This window comes from Notechis scutatus, chromosome 1, assembly GCF_049901735.1.
Source record: "Notechis scutatus isolate UNSWTSFEM ecotype Mainland chromosome 1, rNotScu1.2, whole genome shotgun sequence".
NCBI lineage: Eukaryota > Metazoa > Chordata > Lepidosauria > Squamata > Elapidae > Notechis > Notechis scutatus.
The window spans coordinates 25583884-25601814 of record NC_142009.1 but is presented as its reverse complement, the minus strand read 5'-3'; the positions used below and the strand labels follow the sequence as shown (position 1 = coordinate 25601814).

Below are 17931 nucleotides of genomic sequence, written 5' to 3'. Positions count from 1 at the left end.
TACCGTACAGTGTATCTGTGTGCTCTGTGTGTATTATTCCAACACTATTCTCTATACGTCTCCCTGTATGCGCTCATTCTCCTAACGGGGAATTACCTCAACAGTCTCCATATAAACTGCCTTCAGCTCCTGGAGGAAAAATGGAATAGAAAGTTGGAGAATAAATATAAATAAAATTCCATGGCTTTGGTTAAAACAAGGGAAAAAACACCTTTCAGTAGTTCTCTTGCCTTTTTTTAAAAAAAATCTAATATTCTACCGTGCCTAATAAACAAGAGTAGGCACAGTGTCTGTATTAGCAATAGCTTGCTTCAGGATTAAAATGAAACAACTCTTTCATATCAGATTAGGAGGCCCATCTTGTTTCATTATTACACATTACATTCAATGCCCAAGTTTGTTCTGGAAGAATTATGTCTTATGTAAAAGGACATAAAATTAGAGAACATAAAACTAGCAAATTTACTTTTCTGGAATATATCTTAAACCAGCTTGTTGAGTTGATATTCGACAGCCATCTTTTAGCCAAGTTTACATGACGTAATGGCCTCTTAACAATAATTAACACTATTGGGGGATAACGCAGGCTTTCTCAGCCATACCTACCATATACATGGGTTTCAACTCCCAACGTACTCGGCAATGACTGTGTTGAGAGTGAATTCTGGGAGTTGAAAACCACACATTTGGAGTGTATCGCAGGTTGAGAATGTTCACAATAGATGAGTCATGCCACTGCCACATCACACCAGGATCTGCATATCACACCAAGAGTATACATTAGAGTGTAATATGAATTAGGTCTCTGACTATATCAGTGAATGCAAATAAAGTGGCTGAGCGAACTATTAGAAATTCTAGATTGAAAACTTAATTAGTCCTACAGATGACCTTTTCAATAGCAGATCTGATAGCCTGTTTACTAAATTCAGGTTTAATATGAACTAGCTGATAACCCGGCATTGCCCAGGTATTTATTTATCCCAATCCTGTATTAGACAGGAAAAGGAATGAATTATATCTATAGTGTCAAATCAAAGTAACTTTATTTACAGGATTTTAAAAGTATAAGTAGAGTATACAAATTATAAAGGAAGCTGTAGGTGTAATAGCTCTCTCTCTCCTATAGTCTAGTCAGGCCTCACGTTGTTGTACTGTCTCTGAATGTCTAGATGTAGCAGCTCTCTTGCACAGTGTCACAAGTCTTCTATTCCTCTCCTCGGGAGTTTCTTGTCTACACTGGTGTTTCATTTTTGTAGTCTTTGATTGCACTTGGTCAATCGTCTGACCTTTCCTTGGAGACATCTTGGGTGTGGCTGTTACCTCAACCACTGTGGTGAAAATTAGAGACCTAATTGCTCTGGCCAACAGCCTTGGAAAAATTCTACATGGAATAGCTTTTGAGGTGATTATCTGCATTAGCAGGCACCTCCCCCAACAACTTGCCCTCTTTGCTTGAACCAGAGGGAGCCCCCTTGTTTTTTGTAAGAACTAATCCCCTTTATCAGAGGGAGCCCCCTTGTGGAGTACTGTGAAGCTGTTACTATGGCAACTCCACTGTGCTGTACAGTAGAAGCCATTTTAAGGCACGCACAGTCACACACACACACACACACACACACACAGTGTTAGGGTGTCTTACCCTCACAGTATTTTTTTCCACAGGGTAAGTCATCTGTGTACCATGTTTGGTTGAAATTGCTCAAGGCATTCCAGAATTATGCTGGAACACACACACACACACACACACACACACACTATAGAAGATTAACCCAGAGTATTTTCAATTGCCAAAAAATTTGCTCAGCAACATTTCAGGACTCCCACTAATATGTAGAGCAGAAGACGGGATGCAAGAAAACAGAGAATCTCAAAGTTAAGTGTGCATTTATTTTATTACATCTGGAACCTGATTCACTGAGTTTCTCATAAGAACATCTTAAATTTTAAAACATATTATTGACTTCCTAGAGGCCACAACATGGATATAACAGAAAATCTCATTCTGGTCCTTTTTTTTTTTTTAAACTACCGTAGATGTTTAGAGGCAGAGCAGAATCACTCCACATATAAGGATAGGAGAACAGTAACCAATTCTAGAGGGATAGATATGTTTGTGGTGGGTACATTTGGATGACACAACAAGCCAGGCTTGTGGCTTAGCCTGGAATGTGCCAGGTTATACCCTCTGATTCCCCTGTGCCCAGTTCAGAGTTTTTGTCATTACTCATTCTGTAAGCTTGTTATTTACTGCACAGCACTGTTGGGTTGTGCTAGTTTGTGTGTATGCACCACACATTCCTTTATTGTACGTCTGTGTAGGGGAGTGGTATCTGTGTGTGTGTGTGTGTGCACATGCACAGAAATGCAAACACTCGAATACATCCTTTACTGAATGTTTGCATTTTTCCCTCTGAAAGTTTGCTTTTCTTTTTGTTCTTCCATTTGACTTTCATTTTGGGTCATTTTTTTGAGCTAGTGCCTGGGGAGGAAAAGCACATTGGCCTTATCTCTGAAATAACTCTGAACAAAGACATAATTGTTAGTTATACAAACTCTTCAGGATAATTGAGCCAAAGAAGCCAGAAATCATGCCTCTCCCTAGCCTTGTGGTTTCTCCCAACAGCCTCAATAGCTCTTTCTAAGTCATATAGGACAAAGTGGAAGATAGATGAGGGCAAACAGAACTTTCCCACCAGTACTTAAAAGCCTCAGATTTGTTTTCACATGAGGCATAGATGTATTATCAGATATAATGCAGAGCAAGGATGTCAGAGAATTCATGGTAACAAGCCATGCCATGTGAGGCAGGGAAGAATGTATTTTCGACATACATAGCAAAATCAGAAGTTGCCAGGTGGCAGATGGTGTTGCAACCCCACTGCACAAACCAACAGGAAGTAGGAAGTGCAAATGAAGACGGCTCAAGTACTCTTGAAACTTCTCAGAGGAATCCTCCCAATCCTCATCTATCTATCTATCTATCTATCTATCTATCTATCTATCTATCTATCTATCTATCTATCATCTATCATCTATCTATCATCTATCATCTATCATCTATCATCTATCTATCTATCTATCATCTATCACCTATCTATCATCTACCTACCTACCTACCTATCATCTATCTATCATCTATCTATCTATCTATCTATCTATCTATCTATCTATCTATCTATCTATCTATCTATCTATCTATCTATCTATCTAAAGTGAAATACCACTCATGCATCATCACAAAATCTCCAGAACCATAAAGCCTACAAACCTGAAATTTGTTCCTCTTGGCTTCTAAGGTACTCACTAAGAAAGAGTTTTTTGAAATGATCATCACAGCATTAGTATTTTGTATATTATTATTAACACGCTCTGATGCTAAGGAGTTCTATCCCACTCCGCACCTGAAAAGAAATCTGTTCCAAATGCAAAACACAAGCAGAGGAGAGGAGTTTCAGTTTTAGTTTTACAGCACCAAGCAGCTTTAGTACAGAACAGTTGAGTGAAGCCATGCCCAAGATCCTTGCTGTGTCCTTGCTCACACAGCAAATAGTTTCAGTTTCCAAACAGCCCTCAACTCTCTCACACACTGACAGGACGTTAGCCAGATGAATACCGGTGGATGCTGGTAGGCAGAGGCAGATTTTTTTCCCTTATTTTTCTCCCCCAAAACTAAGCCCAACCACATAGTTTCATAGTGTATGATGCAAGTTGTAGCATAAGGAAAACATTTACTTAATCTCTAATTTCCTTACAATGGTTAGCTCCTATTCTTCCCAAAGTTTTCTATGTATCATTCTAGTCATATTGAAGCCAATTAGAAAATCAAAGTCCTCCGGTTCTCCTTGTAGTTTTTGGAATAGCCTTGGAGAACCCCAAACTGCTTAAAACAGCTAATGTGATGAAGTTTATGACCACCACTTCAGATTCTACAGTAGCTGGACATAATAATATTTGCATTCATACCACCCACTCAGTTACATTACTGAAATAGGTTCCTAAACCATAACCTCACAAAATAAACATCTGAGCAATACATTAAACCACATACATAACAATAACCAGAATAACGTTAGTCGTGTTTAACATTTTGTGTGAAAACTTCTTCTAGGCTTTACCTGACCCAATTAAGCATGTTGTGTGAATGCAGCCTACCGGCACCGTCTGCTAGCTTGTCCCTTCTTTTACTTAAGTATAATAAGGGGCTCTCCCACCTGAGGATGGAGATTGTATCACATTTCATTACAATCCCAAATCATTCTACCAGCAAGGATTTCTTTAGTAAGAGCTGCTGCTTATAGCTGAGCATTTCATGGAAGGCAGAGAGTAGTGTATGGTCTCCATTCAAACTCACAATGACTCCCCATTCTCTGCCACAAGCTTTCTCCTACATTTTAGGGAAATATCTCTGAAAAGTTTCGGGCAAGATAGGTGTTCCTACAAATCCCTTTTTTTTTCAGGCAGAGCTTAGCAGAATGTTTATCAAAGCAGATTTAGATCTGACGTAGAAAAAGGCATATGGTCCACGCAGTTCTGGGATTATATCATTTCACCAAACAGCTCGAAAATATAAATTCTTCCCAATACTGATTCTTTCTGGCCTGCCAAAATCTGATCTGCCTAGATAAAAGATTGTTTAAAAACAAAACAAAACAGGAATTCTTCCAAATCTAAGGCGATCCTTACTGAGGTTCCGGGTCTCACACCACCATCTCAAACACATCTACTCCAGCAACTGCAGTGCTCCATACTTTATCACTATCAATTCCTTCCACAGGCATTGAGAGCAAAGGAATGGACACAGAGGAGTAACAGGTAAAATCTCATTCATACAACTTCACTCACCAATCTGATAAGAATGGATTGTGATCCTTAAAAGCTTGCATGAAAATAAATTTATATGCTAATATGCTCCAAGGGTTTGGGTTTGGGTGGAGAAGCAGAGACTGCAGCAATGAACAAATGCAGCTACCTCTTTTAGGAACATCGAGGGAAGTTGATTCTTGCAATGTGGATCCAGGAGTGGAAAGGCACAGTTTTTTGGGCATCAGTGGAAAAAACTGGATAAAACAAGAAGCCAGAGAGGTCTGTTATATGTAAGGGGAGGGGGAGGAACTGGCGGGCAATTTTCTAAGAGAAAGATCCTTTCAAGGATCTTTATCCAGGTCAATTGGTGACTTTAGCAGAACCTTTTTTTTAAGGGACTAAGAAATTCCACCAGATCTCCCTTATTCTCTGTTATGGCATCCGGGGAATGTCTGTTCAGTTTGTTCAGCACTGAAATATAACCTATTCCAATATTTTGGCACTAGGGAGAAAAGGAGTGGGTGGAGGAAGGATACCAAGCACTCTTAGAAAGACAGAATTTGAGGAGAGGATATGAAAATATAGTTACAAACCTTAATTTGATTTTTATTACTTATTACATAAAACATAATTTATGACACAACAGATAAAATTGCACTAACATTCCTATTCAAAATATATTCAAGTAAATACCTAATAGGCCAATCCTTTACTCATTATTATGTCTTGTTTAGTTCTACTGGATTTATTCCCAAGAAAATATATTAAGTGAAGAGAAACAATCTCCAGAATTGCAAAATTAACGTATAGTTAATTAGTTAGTTCTATCCACTTAGAGTAAATAAAGCTCAAATATTGTTGATAGGATAAAGAAGGAGAAAAGAACTTTACATAGATTTTCTGCTGATATTTTCTCAAATTTCTAAATCTGGAAAATGAAACTCTCAAAAGAAAAGGGGAAACTTCCCCATGTCCCTTTTTATCTCTTTATTCTGGCAGCAGATCCAATTATGTAGATCTGTTTTTCTTGCTTGGATGTTGCTGACAGAATGCTACTATCCTTTAATTTATGAGTTTTCTTGCCCTTATCTTAATTGGCAAGTTTTCATTAAATGTATAGGCGATATATACAGGGTAAATATGCTCACAATTTGAGCTTCTCTTCAGGTGACTATATTAGCAGAAAATCTGTTTCTTGATCACAATATGTAAGTGGTTCCTTACTGGACTTCTGAACACTGTTCTAGGGTAACAGACTATAGATTTTATGGTGTTTTTATTAAATGATATAATACAGTTATTCCATCTAAGATGTTTTGGAGAGACTTTTACCATCCTGTAGAATCAAAATAGGTCTCAGATGAATCTCTCAATACAATCATTTAACCTACGTGTACCAAATTTTAGATTGGAAGCCTAAACTTTCTGCTCTTATTGTAGCATTTTTGCATATCTCCTCAAAACAACCAGTGCAAGTTAAGGTGTCAGACAAAGTGCAAAAGGAACTAGGTTGTAGTCCACCTTCAGGCCACAGAACCACACTGAGTAATCAGCTCTCTTGGAGATTTTTTGTTGTGTGGAAAAATACTAGGAAGGACTACAATGTACACCTGAACAAAAAGTGGGTTATAAATCTAATAAATGAAAATTTCATTTGTTGGTTCCCAAAGTGACGGTTCGGACTTTGGCTGCACAAAATAAAGGTGTCTGTAAAAATGGACAGAATATGGTCTGTTAAGTGTCTGGAACTTGTATTTAGAGGAAAGATTTTTGCGAGCAAAGCATGCCAAATATAGTAGAGATGGGGCCATAGTACAAAATATTTATTTTATAAAATGACTAACCAGAAAACCATATCAACGAAACATAGTTATTTTCTGCAATTCTCTTCCGGATTTCATGCCAATCCAAAGTCCTTATCCATACATTGTTAACACTGTCAATTAACAGTGCTAACAAGCACCTTGGATACTATAAGTATGGTAGGAGATATTCAATTGGTGTGCAGTTTCCAGGAGAAAACCATGTTTTTCTGCCCTAAATGCCCATTTGGCAATTTCATAGAAAAGCATTTATCTAACCATATATATTATTATTTTTTTCTAGATGTCTAGGTGTCCTAGTGGATGATCACTTAAGTATGGGCCAGCAATGTGCTGCAGCTACCAAAAATGCCAATACAGTTCTAGGCTGTATGAACAGACGACAGCATCAAGATCAAGAGAAGGTAGAACATTGCTAAGGAGAAATTTCCTGACAGTGAGAACAATTAATGAATAGAGAAGCTTGCCTTCAGGAGTTTTCAAGAATGGACTGGACAACCATTTGATTGAGATGATATAAAGTCTCCTGCCTTGACTAAGGGGGTTGGAAGTCCGAAGTCCCTTCCAGTCCTATGATTCTATGTTCATGTAGGTCCGTGGTGGCAAACCTATGGCACACGTGCCACAGGTGGCACTCAGAGCCCTCTCTGTGGGCATGTGTACCGTCACTCCAGCTCAGCTCCACCATACATGCACACACGCCCTCCTGCCAGCCATCTGGTCTTCGGGTCTTGGCCATGCATGTGCGGGGTGCATGTGCAGGGAAGGTGAATGCGTGGGGCATGTGCATTGCATTTTGGGTATGCACACACATGTGTGTGCACGCACTCACGTTGGGCACTCAGTGCCAAAAAGGTTCGCCATCACTGATGTAGATTACGGTTACCCAATCTATATTATGAATTTCCTTGTAGAAGCATAATAGAATAGGGAGATAAAATAGCTTCCATGAAAAACTTCCAAGGAAGTGTACAAACTGTCCAGAGACCACACACCCACACCAAACAGTTCCTGACTAATGTTCAACTTGCCGCTGTTTTCCTTGCGAATTGCTGCATCCTCCAGACCTACATGCTAGAACTGAAAACTCCCATTATGCCCTCTATGGCCTGCACTCTAATCCTGGAGGCTAGCATTTGTACTTGTGGATTTGCTGAGCAAACATAAACCATCACAGCACAAATGACTGCAGGTCTAGCTACAGACTGAGTACATGTGAATATAAGTACATATGAAATCACCACTCATCTCAAAACTTTGCTCCTGTTATTTCTTCACTTAGGTTGAATTCTGATTCCTTCTCCTGGAACAGACATTTGTTCCTGTCTCTTTCATAGTAGCATTGTTCCCTTAGTATTTGACTCATTTAAGTGCCTTCAAGGCTTCAACGGTTCCATCTTTGACTTTCTCTCCATCTTGTTCCTCTCTTATACTCCTCTAAGAGCTTCCAAATGCTTCCACTTTCACACAACTGATGAATGGGCTGGTAGAAAACCAGTCTACCTAGCAACAGCCAAGCTGGCTTTCTGATCTCCGCCCCACCTCCCAATCAGCATTTCTTCCCAAGAACACAAAGAATTAAGGCACAAGATGGTGTGAGCATCTTGCGACAGGCATCTGGAAGATGATGGGATTTCCCTGATGCGTCTCACATTGTGTAATTGCAAAATGGATAGAGCCCACAAAAATCCCTCCCCCCCCATCTTTTAATTATTTTTATGCAGTCTTTGCTCACCCTCCCTTTTATGCAGTCTTTTGCTCACCCTTTTCTTCATTTTATTAAGAATTAATATTTTATTTTCATCTGATTTGACAAAGAGCAAATTTGCACAATGGTATACAGGCTTTCCAACTTTCACAGTACATGCTCTCGGCTGGGCCTTTTAAACTCTTGCCTACCCAAGAGATGAGGGGAAACAAGTAGCCAGCAGCCACTGTGTCAGGTTCAACACCTTAGAAAGAGCATTTGTCCTAGCATTTGGAATAGACATTGCCCAGTTTATCAGCAAACATTGAGAATAAATGGGCCAACTGCTTCTAAGGGTGCTACTTCACATGGGTGGGCCAGTTTTTGCAAACTTTTAAACATTCCACACCTTGGAATCTCCAACAAATAAAGCAAATAATCCTATAGCTAGCCCGTGTCACTAACAGCATTTGAGGAGCACTGAATACAGAGGTGAGATTTCAAATACGAGCTGGAAAACTGCTGTGCTATAATCAGTCATAATTTAATGCAATCACAGCAGGTATAAGAATACCTGAAATACATGAAAGAGTCTTCCCAATTGGGGATTATTCCTTCCAAGCAACAATCAAAACACCAGGAACCATAAAACCAAATTATATCAGCCGCATGGCCACTCTATAAAGGGAAAAGGAGCTTGCAAGGGGCATCTATGTATGTTTGCTACAAGTGGGGGTGGGTGGTAAAGAATAAAATAAGATTAAAGGATACTCCCTCCCATATATACACACATATACTTTGAATTTTAAACAGCTTAGGTGAGGAGAAAGCAACTTAAGCCTATGGGCACCAATTTGCCCACAGTCAGCTTCTATGGTATTTGTTAAGCTCCTTGCTCCAAATTATTTCTTTCTTAAATATTTCAAGTTTTAAAGAAATGGAAATTTGGCACATTGCAAAGTCCCTGCATTATTTCCAACAGACGTTTGGGTCTCCACAGGAATTCTTAGAAAATAGAACCAATGAATGCCTGCAGCTTAGTGCTCTTCTTGGGAAGTTGCTCATCTGGAAAATTAATGTTTTGTAGCTGGCCCCATTCACTATGACAGCCCCTCTGCAAATGCCCAAACATCTCTCCCTCATGGAGGTAATTTATTAACACATTATCATAATTCAACCATTTCCTAGCCTTCATCGCAATAATATTAACACATCTGTTGCAAAACCAAAGTTTGGTTTTGGTCCCAATCAACCAGAATAGAGCTGGAAGGGTCATTGGAAATCTTCTAATACAACCTCTTACTCAAGCAGGAGATCCTATATCATTTCAGACAGATCGCAATCTAGTCTTTTCTTAAAAACCTCCAGTGATGAAGCACCCACAACTTCTGAACTTAAGCTGTCCCACTGGTTAATTATTCTCACTCTTAGGAAGTTTCTTCTTAACTCCAGATTGCTTCCCTCCTTGAGTAATTTCCACCCATTGCTTCTTGTCTTGCCTTCTAGTGCTTTGGAAAATACCCCTCTTGATCCCCTCTTCTTTGTGGCAGCCCCTCAAATACTGGAATACCGCTATCATGTTACCCCCTAGTCCTTCTTCTCTTCTTCGCCTCTCAGTCCAGTCTACCTCCCATGATAGTTATGACCATAAAATGAGAGGGACTTTCATGTATACCAAGTTCTCAAGGTAAAAGTGTTAGACACATGTAATAAAATACATAAAAGGAAATGCATTTATTCAAACCTCTCTCACAGCCTTAGATTAAGAAAACCATAAGCCTGCAACAAGTTCCAAGAAAGGGATTAATTTTTTTGTGCATGTAAACTGAACAAGGAAGTAATTCTTAGGCTCAAAGAAGAATCATAGATAACAATCTCTTTCCAACCATTGGACCTCACAATCCAATCCCCACAATGGCCAATTCTCCCCAAACTCTTGGCTAGTACATTTCATTTCTGAATGGTGGTTTGCAATAGGTCTTCCATGGCTTGAGACTAGCATAACTGAGCAAATGTTTATCACACACCAAAATATCTGCACGCTGTAATAATCAGTGGAAATCAAACAAAGCAAGACAACTGGAGGAAAAGGCCCTCTGAAATGTTTTTTGGGGGTTTGGAAAGTTCTTCTGCGGCAGTAGGCCTTATAGTTTTCCCACGTTCTAAACAGCCTGTTATTTTTCTAGGATTTTTTTACAGCTTTTATGATTCTAAGTTAAAAACTCCTTTAAATGGAACTTGATGCCTAATGATTAAACAGATACATCTATGTAGTTTTCTATAACAATGTAGGCGTGCTTTCCTATTGCCTTTTTTCAGACTGTTTTTCCATTTTAGTGCAGTCTGGAGGGGGGAAAAAAAATCTATCCTAGAATTGATGCTTTAAGAAATTCAATAAATAAGAAGTCTTCCTAAGGAGCAATTTCCAAGCTGAATTCAAGAAACCACCCACGGAAAGGGGTTTTAATAGCCAGACAATCAAGAGATTTGGATGTCTCTGATACTGTCAGTTATTATGGTTCCCACCAGAACAGAGCTTATTTTGTTAATACCATCATTTGTATTCCCTCTCTGGAACATCCAATTCAGCTAAAGCTGGTGACCCTTTGGCTAAGATCTCCCAAAGGAACATAATAAATTAAAAAACAATTTTTGCTCTGGAGGAAAGCTGGAAACTATAACAGGAGAGGGACAAACAGTATCTATCTGGGAATTCTCAGCATCCAAAAAAGATAATTTCCATAAATAGGGGACGGGACGGGACGCTGAGGTTAATTTTAAACAGGAGAAATTAATTGTATTAACCCAACTTAAATGAAATGTACTCCTGTGGGGCTCGGTGCACTGCAACGGTGCAAGGAAATATGCCAAGTAATCCACAGGGTTCACTAGGCCAGTCCAGACTCCCTTTAATTAATTCTCAGCAAATGTAATTCAATTACTGCCAAGAAACATCGGGCAGCAGATTTAAACATGTTGTTAATCTCTATACTGTAGCAAAAAAACAAAGAAAACAGAAAACAATTACACCAGCGTTTGCATTTGATCTTGGCAAATATGGCATAAGATTCACTGGCCTCCAATTCCCGCCCCCATCTTTATAGCTGATATACAAATAATCTTCCATATTAGAGTCTTTTTCCCCCTGTATATTCACTTGCGAATCAAACTGGGCTACCTTTGCTACTGAAGAAAAATGTGCAATCAACACATCTAGATGAGAAAAACCTGAACATAGAGAGTGCCAGAATTTCTCTCGGTCAGATGCCGAACAAAATCAATCAAATCCTTATAATCCTTGCTACTCTTTTCACATACCAGGTCAATTGATATACATCGATAGGTTACATGTAGGAGTTTCACTGAGCAGATTCCGCAGTCCAACTGTTTTCAACCCATCCATCTGCCAAACAAAATGTTACGCTTTAAATCTGGACACTTCCTTTATTATTGCCTTTAGTGCTGTGCAGAGGTCTGGATTCGAAGAGAAAAAAGGTAATCCAAAGGACCCATAAATATGCATGTAGCATTTGGAAACCCTTCAGGTTCTCTTTTCCTTGAATCATGCAAACAGCTGTGGAGGGGAGCCATGGAAGCCCAAGGGAAAAATATGGCACCTTTAAGAAGCTGCCAACAGGTGCTACATGTGCACCCACGGATGTTCTGAATCACTTCCCCCTTCAAATCTGGATCTCTGCACAGCCCTTAAGTGCCAGACAGGAAAAGTTTCCCAGACGATTCTTCCCAGGGGTCCCCAATCCCACCAATGGTAAGGAAACAATGACTGAGCTTAACCATGCTTTATTGTGCCACAGGTTTTAGACATCAGAAAAGCTTGGTTTGCAACTTTTACTGGTTCAGTCAAAGAACTGAACTCTATCACAGCTTTGAAGAGAATCTTCTTTTCATCTCCTAAGGTGACTTAGCAGGAGTTTCAGCATAACTGAGACTGGCTCCTACGGTCAGTTCCAACCCACCCGAGTTTCTCTGCAGAGCAAGAAAATGCAAAAATGACTATGCTGTGACAGAGCTGAGAACTGAACGGGTGCAAAGATTGCTTTGAAGAGACTTATGTACAAACAATATTTGCTCACCGTGGTACAATATCCTATTTTGATCTTACCAAATGTGGAGGACATTCTTTTCAGGGACCTCCAACTCTTCTTCACTCAGATTAAGTCATTGAAATCCCCTTTGAAAATCCCTTCAAGAACTGTATCTCTTGGCTTATGTCCAAGAATTTTCCTGGCTCCAAGTCAAATGGAGAACTTTGCCAATCCGTCCAGTTTAGGATGTAAATTTCACATTTGCTAATGCCTCTCAGCCAGCAGCTATCCCATCTTAACCATAACCCACTCCTAAATTCTCATTTCCAAATCCCTCCACTTCAGTGGGTGAAACCCCAATTCCATTTGTTCAATCAGAACAATTCTCTGGCTTTCTCGGTGAAGTAAATACTAAAAAGCCACACACCCTCAATATGCCCAGCAGGAACTAAGTAAGGTCCAGTCCATGCATCCAGACATCTGCTACTGTTGTTGGAGAATGTCACCCCCACCCCCCCGATTCCTGCTGCGATCCCGCCCTCTTACCTGGCGCAGGTGCTTCAGCAGATCAGTCGCCTCCTCGTGCCTGCCTTGCTTCACCATCCTCAGCATATCTTGGATCAGGACGATCCGGCGATGGTACGGGGGGAGGCTACCGCCGCCAGCCCCCTTGCCAAACTTTTCACTCGATCGTACTACGAGGGACGCCAAGAAGTTTCCGCGCTCCCGAGAAGGCAAAATCCGTCGGCGGCTGGCGGAGAGGGGACCCTGGGGGCTGCCGCCGCTGCTGCTACCGCTACCGGCGGTGCCGGGCAGCGAGCAACCCTTGGTCTGTTTGGCGCCCATACTGAAGCAAAGCCCAGCCTTCCTCTCCCTTTCCCGGCCTTCAGGAGGACATCCTCGGCTCCTGCCCAGAGAGAGAGGCTAACGGGAGCAGCCGCAGCGCCGAGAGGACAGAAAGGACGGCGTCTCCCAGCATCTCCTGCCAGCAGAGCCGGGGAGGGATGGAGGGATGGACGCCCTCTCTGGCTCTTCTCACGGGGCGAGCTGCCTACCAGCCCGGCTGCTCTCGTCCTTCCAGCCTTTCGCTCAAGAACCTCCCGCCCGTCCGCCTGCTAGCTCAGGGCGCAACTTCAGGGAAACTGTTGCACATCCGGACCGAGCGCACAATGGGCGTCGCCGGAGTCGGGAGGAGGTATGCGCGGGCCGGGCGAGGGGAATCGCAGCCCAGCCGTTCCGAGCCGCCAACGCCGAACGAGCCAGGCCGTCTCCCTCCTCCTCCTCCTCCTCCTCCTCTGCTACGATCCGCCTCGAGCTGCAGCTGGGCTGGGCCAGTCACAACCCCTTCCTGGCTGGTCGCGTCTCTGCCTGCCTGCCTGCCTGCCTGCGCGCTCCCGTCCTTCTGGCTAGCCTCCTCGCTCCGCCTGCCGAAGGGGGTGAAAATGCACAGCCACCGCCCCCTGCTTTGCCCGGGAGCACGTGACGAGCTTCTCTCTCTCTCTCTCTCTCTCTCTCTCTCTGAGCACGTGCAGAGCGCGCGTCCTCTCTGGCGCGAAAGGAGCCGAAAAACGTCGCCGGTGGGAAGGCGGGGGAGGGAGAGGGAGCGACCGAGCAGGTTCCCAGCTCCGTTTCCGCCGCCAGCGAGCGAGCGAATGCCTTCTGGCTACGCGCCGCTCGCCGTCTCCGAAAAGTACCGTCTGGAACAGTGGCTGCACGCTCTGCTTCTCGAACTCCCCACCCGAAGCCAATTTCCCGCCGTGCGGATCGGACTGGCAAGGGAAGCGGGATGGTTTGGAGCAGCGGAGGTTTCTGTCCAGCCCCGCCCTTCGATTTAAAAAAAGAAAAGAAAAAAAGAAACAAAACAGGTCGAGGCTTCTGGCGTCGCAAGGACGTTGTGATCTCTCCTAGCCCCAAGACTATGAGAGACACAACAGGGGTCCGTCTGCCAAGGGACCTTAAAGAGGTGGTGCTTTGAGTAGGTCCAGTGACTAGAGATTGTCAGTCGTCCAGGTCGGGGTTGTCCCAAAGTGCTTTTTCAATAGGCAACTGGACTTTCTGTTTTTCCTTTGAAGACTTTTCGCTTCTCATCCCAGAGGCTTCAAAGAAAAAAAATCAGTCCTGAAGAAGCTTCTTAGGATGAGAAGTAAAATGTCTTCAAGGAAAAACAAAGTCCAGTTGCCTTTTGAAAAAGCACTTTGGGTTAGGTCCAGTGAGTTTGGACAACCCCCTAACCCTGCATTGCAGAAAAATAGGTACTTGTTGCATGACTTGTTAACGCTGAACCACTTGATTTAATTGCTAAGACAATTTTTGGTTTCCCCCAAGATAACCAAAATTACCCAAACTCATTTTAGCCTAGATCAGGCTACTCACTCTGTGCATATCACCATCAATTTTATTCAGAACCTGTCTTTTCTCTGAATGTTGGGTGGGTGGCATATTGACTAGTTTTAGTCCGCTAGAATCAGTTTCTCTGGTAGCTTTGACTGAGAAATTAGCTGAAATCCGATAGTTTTGGGGGCAGATTGCTATTTCTTATCTCTTAAAACTAAGAAGTTCTATTTGTAGCCCTTCAAATAACTCAGGGTGTTACAACCAAAGAGTTTTCCTTCAGAATATTGTCTACCATTCTTTGTCTCTAACTTAATGGTTTAATCTTACAAATCAGTGAGCCACCAAAACAACACCTTTTGAAACCTTTGGGTTTCAAACTCCCCAGAACTGCTGGAGAAGTCTGCAGTTTTCCTGCAAGATTTCAAAAGTGATTTGACATTTGAATAAGCTAGAAATTAGGATGTTTTTTTTTTAAACAGATTTCTTCTAACTAGTCTTAGAAGAGTTCATTCAGCATTGCTGTGTGGTTTAGTACTCTAACTATAGTGTTACAACAAGCCTTAGAGAAGAGGCTTCTCTTACTCTTCAGTTTCTTACAGATTTGCAGTTTCTCTGAGGTTTGCTTTTAAAAATGCTATTCCAAATACCATGGAACCTCCTTTCACTTTCCTATTGCTAATACTTATACACAAGAATCTAGTGAACTAACAGTCAGGACTAAATTGGTGTTAGATAAAGAGTTAATGGAATTCAGGGGCTGCTGGACTTGGATTGCTTGTGGGAATATAAGGACTCCAGGCTCTGCCTCTTCTCTAACAAAGACTTAGCCAACCTTGAGTAATGTCAGAAAGCAGTATTGGCCTTGGATAAGAGAATTACATAAAACTCAGCAACCTTTGCTAAATAGTGAGATTAAAAAGGCATGTGAACAAGCCACTGGCAAACCACTTCCGTGTTTGTCCCTGGAAACAATATGGCTGTGTTCATGGGTACAGAACCATATATTTCATGTTTATGAAACGCAAATCTTTATAGGACAAAAGCTTCCAGTTCTGGCATCTACTCCCCATTCTAATGTCAAATGTACCTGCAGAAATTACTTTCAAAATCAGTAAGAAACTTACGAAAATATTCAGAGGCTGACACAAAACTATAATTATAAACTGTTACATCACAATTAATATTTGATCCTTTAAGATTCTAACTATGACAGTATTCTGAGACTCAAATACAATTGTGTAAATATAATCCATTATGAAGTTATACTGAGGTTTAAAAACATTAATGCCATATTAATTCCAGGATCCCAGAGGATTCTCCCCCTGGTTTTCAGAGGAACCTATGGAGTTGAAGTGAAATAAGACACCCAGAACACTTCCAGAGAAAGAAAAAGGGCAAATTCAGCCAGGAATAGTTTAAGAAACTTTATTAAGGTTTACACCATGAAAATAAGAAAGGCAAAACGGGTATTTTCCACTCTTTTTTGCATCAACAAATTGTTCTCTGGCAGTCCTGGGTAAGGTAGCCCATTCTTCCTAGATAAGAGAAGGTCAGATCATTTGACCTTTGAAAGGACTTTTTGAGAAATCTATCGGATAAGGTTGTTTGGATTGACTCTGAGTTGAACTTTATCCATCCACGTCCTGTGGTTATCTGTAATGAGTTTAGCCTATTTGTCCCAAGGAATGGACAGAATTCTCGAGACTATGAGTTGTATCAAATCCATGTCCTTCCAGGATGGCTCAAGGCCTCCCAGGAAATTATCTAGTCATGGTGAATTCATACTTCAATGAGGTTTACCTCCTTAGGAAATCAGTTCTGAGCTGTTTCCAACTTTCCCTTGGGCATGATTGTGGAGAAAATAGGTAGGCTGCAGCTTCAGAGTGCTTTAAATCCAAGGTTTTCTGGATCTTTCAGTTGAGTATAGGATCAAAACAATATTGATCACCCCCATGGTGGGACTAGGGTATAGCCATCCTGGCCTTCTTTTGATTTCTTGATGACCTTTGATATAATCAGTCATGGTATCCTTCTAGATGTGCTTGATTTTACAAGTGGAAGACATAATATGATTCCTTTTCTCCAAGTTGGCTCCAGATGTTCATGGGGAAATGAGAATCATTGACCCTTGCTTTGTGGGTACAGGTTCCTCACGACTTGATTCTTTGTGCCCACTTAACATCTACAGTACATCACACCACTAAATAAGGTCACTGGTATAGTTAGTTATCATCAGATATAGCCAGATTGTCTAGCTATCTCAAGAAATATGGATCAAGAGCACTAAGAAAGTTATCAAGACTGAATAATTACGAATTTTGAGGCCTCTTGGATCTAGGGATTTTCTCTGGTTCTGAATGTAGTGGTATACCCCATTGGCCTTACCATTAATTACACTAATAGATCTAGTATACATTTTGAGGGTATTCCTAATCTCATAATTCCTCTTGAAAGATAAGTGGCAGTCATGGCTTGGGGATCTCCATATAAATCCATCTTATGCATCAGCTACTCCAATTCCTGGATCAGGAGGTTGTACTCAGTCCCTCATGTTTCAGTTCCATTGTCTGGATTCTCTTGTGCTGTATATTGAAGACAACTTTGAAACTACAGCTGGTCCAGAATGCAGCAGCATCATTAGTTATAGCGGTATCTTGGTATGCCCACATAAGCACTGCTACTTTGAGACTACAGTGATTGCCAGCAGGTTTTCAAATGCAAGTTGCTGGTTATCAAAGCACAGAGCCTGATTATTTGCAAGATCACCTATTTCTAATTATTTGCACCTGTTGAATAAAATCTGATAAGCTTGGCGTGTTCAGAGTCCTGTTACACAAGTAATCTGGTGGGACTTAAAAGGCATGCCTTCTCTGCTGGTGCACCTGCACTATGGAATCTATTCCTCAGAACATCCAGATGGCCGCAACATTAATTTTTGTAAGGTTTTGAAAACTTGGTTATTGCCCCAGGCATTGGATGAGGTCTTGTGAACGTATCTGGATTGTTTTTGGTTGTTGGGTTGCATCTGGCAAATTTTAGTTTTATGTTTTTGTATTATTGTATACCGCTTTGAGTTGCCTATCAAAGGCGCAGTTATAAAAAGTGACTAAATAATTTCCCAGGAGCAACAATATGGATTCTTTTTCTATAGCCATAACCAACGATCTCAGAAGTAGATGAGATTTAGATGTCCACCATCAGTCCAATGTTTGATTTAGCAAGTCCCTTGGACGAA

The 17931-nt window shown here is 41.3% G+C and overlaps 1 protein-coding gene across 1 annotated transcript in view; it reads right to left on the bottom strand.

Annotated features, from left to right (window-relative positions):
* Positions 1 to 13757, bottom strand: part of LRRC75A (leucine rich repeat containing 75A) — a 58088-nt gene extending 44331 nt beyond the window's left edge. Inside the window, exon 1 of the mRNA XM_026671631.2 lies at positions 12909 to 13757. Coding sequence (XP_026527416.1) covers positions 12909 to 13208 — 300 coding nt within the window. The 5' untranslated portion in view covers positions 13209 to 13757. The remainder of the gene's footprint in view (positions 1 to 12908) is intronic.
* Between the last annotated feature and the right edge of the window lie 4174 nt (positions 13758 to 17931).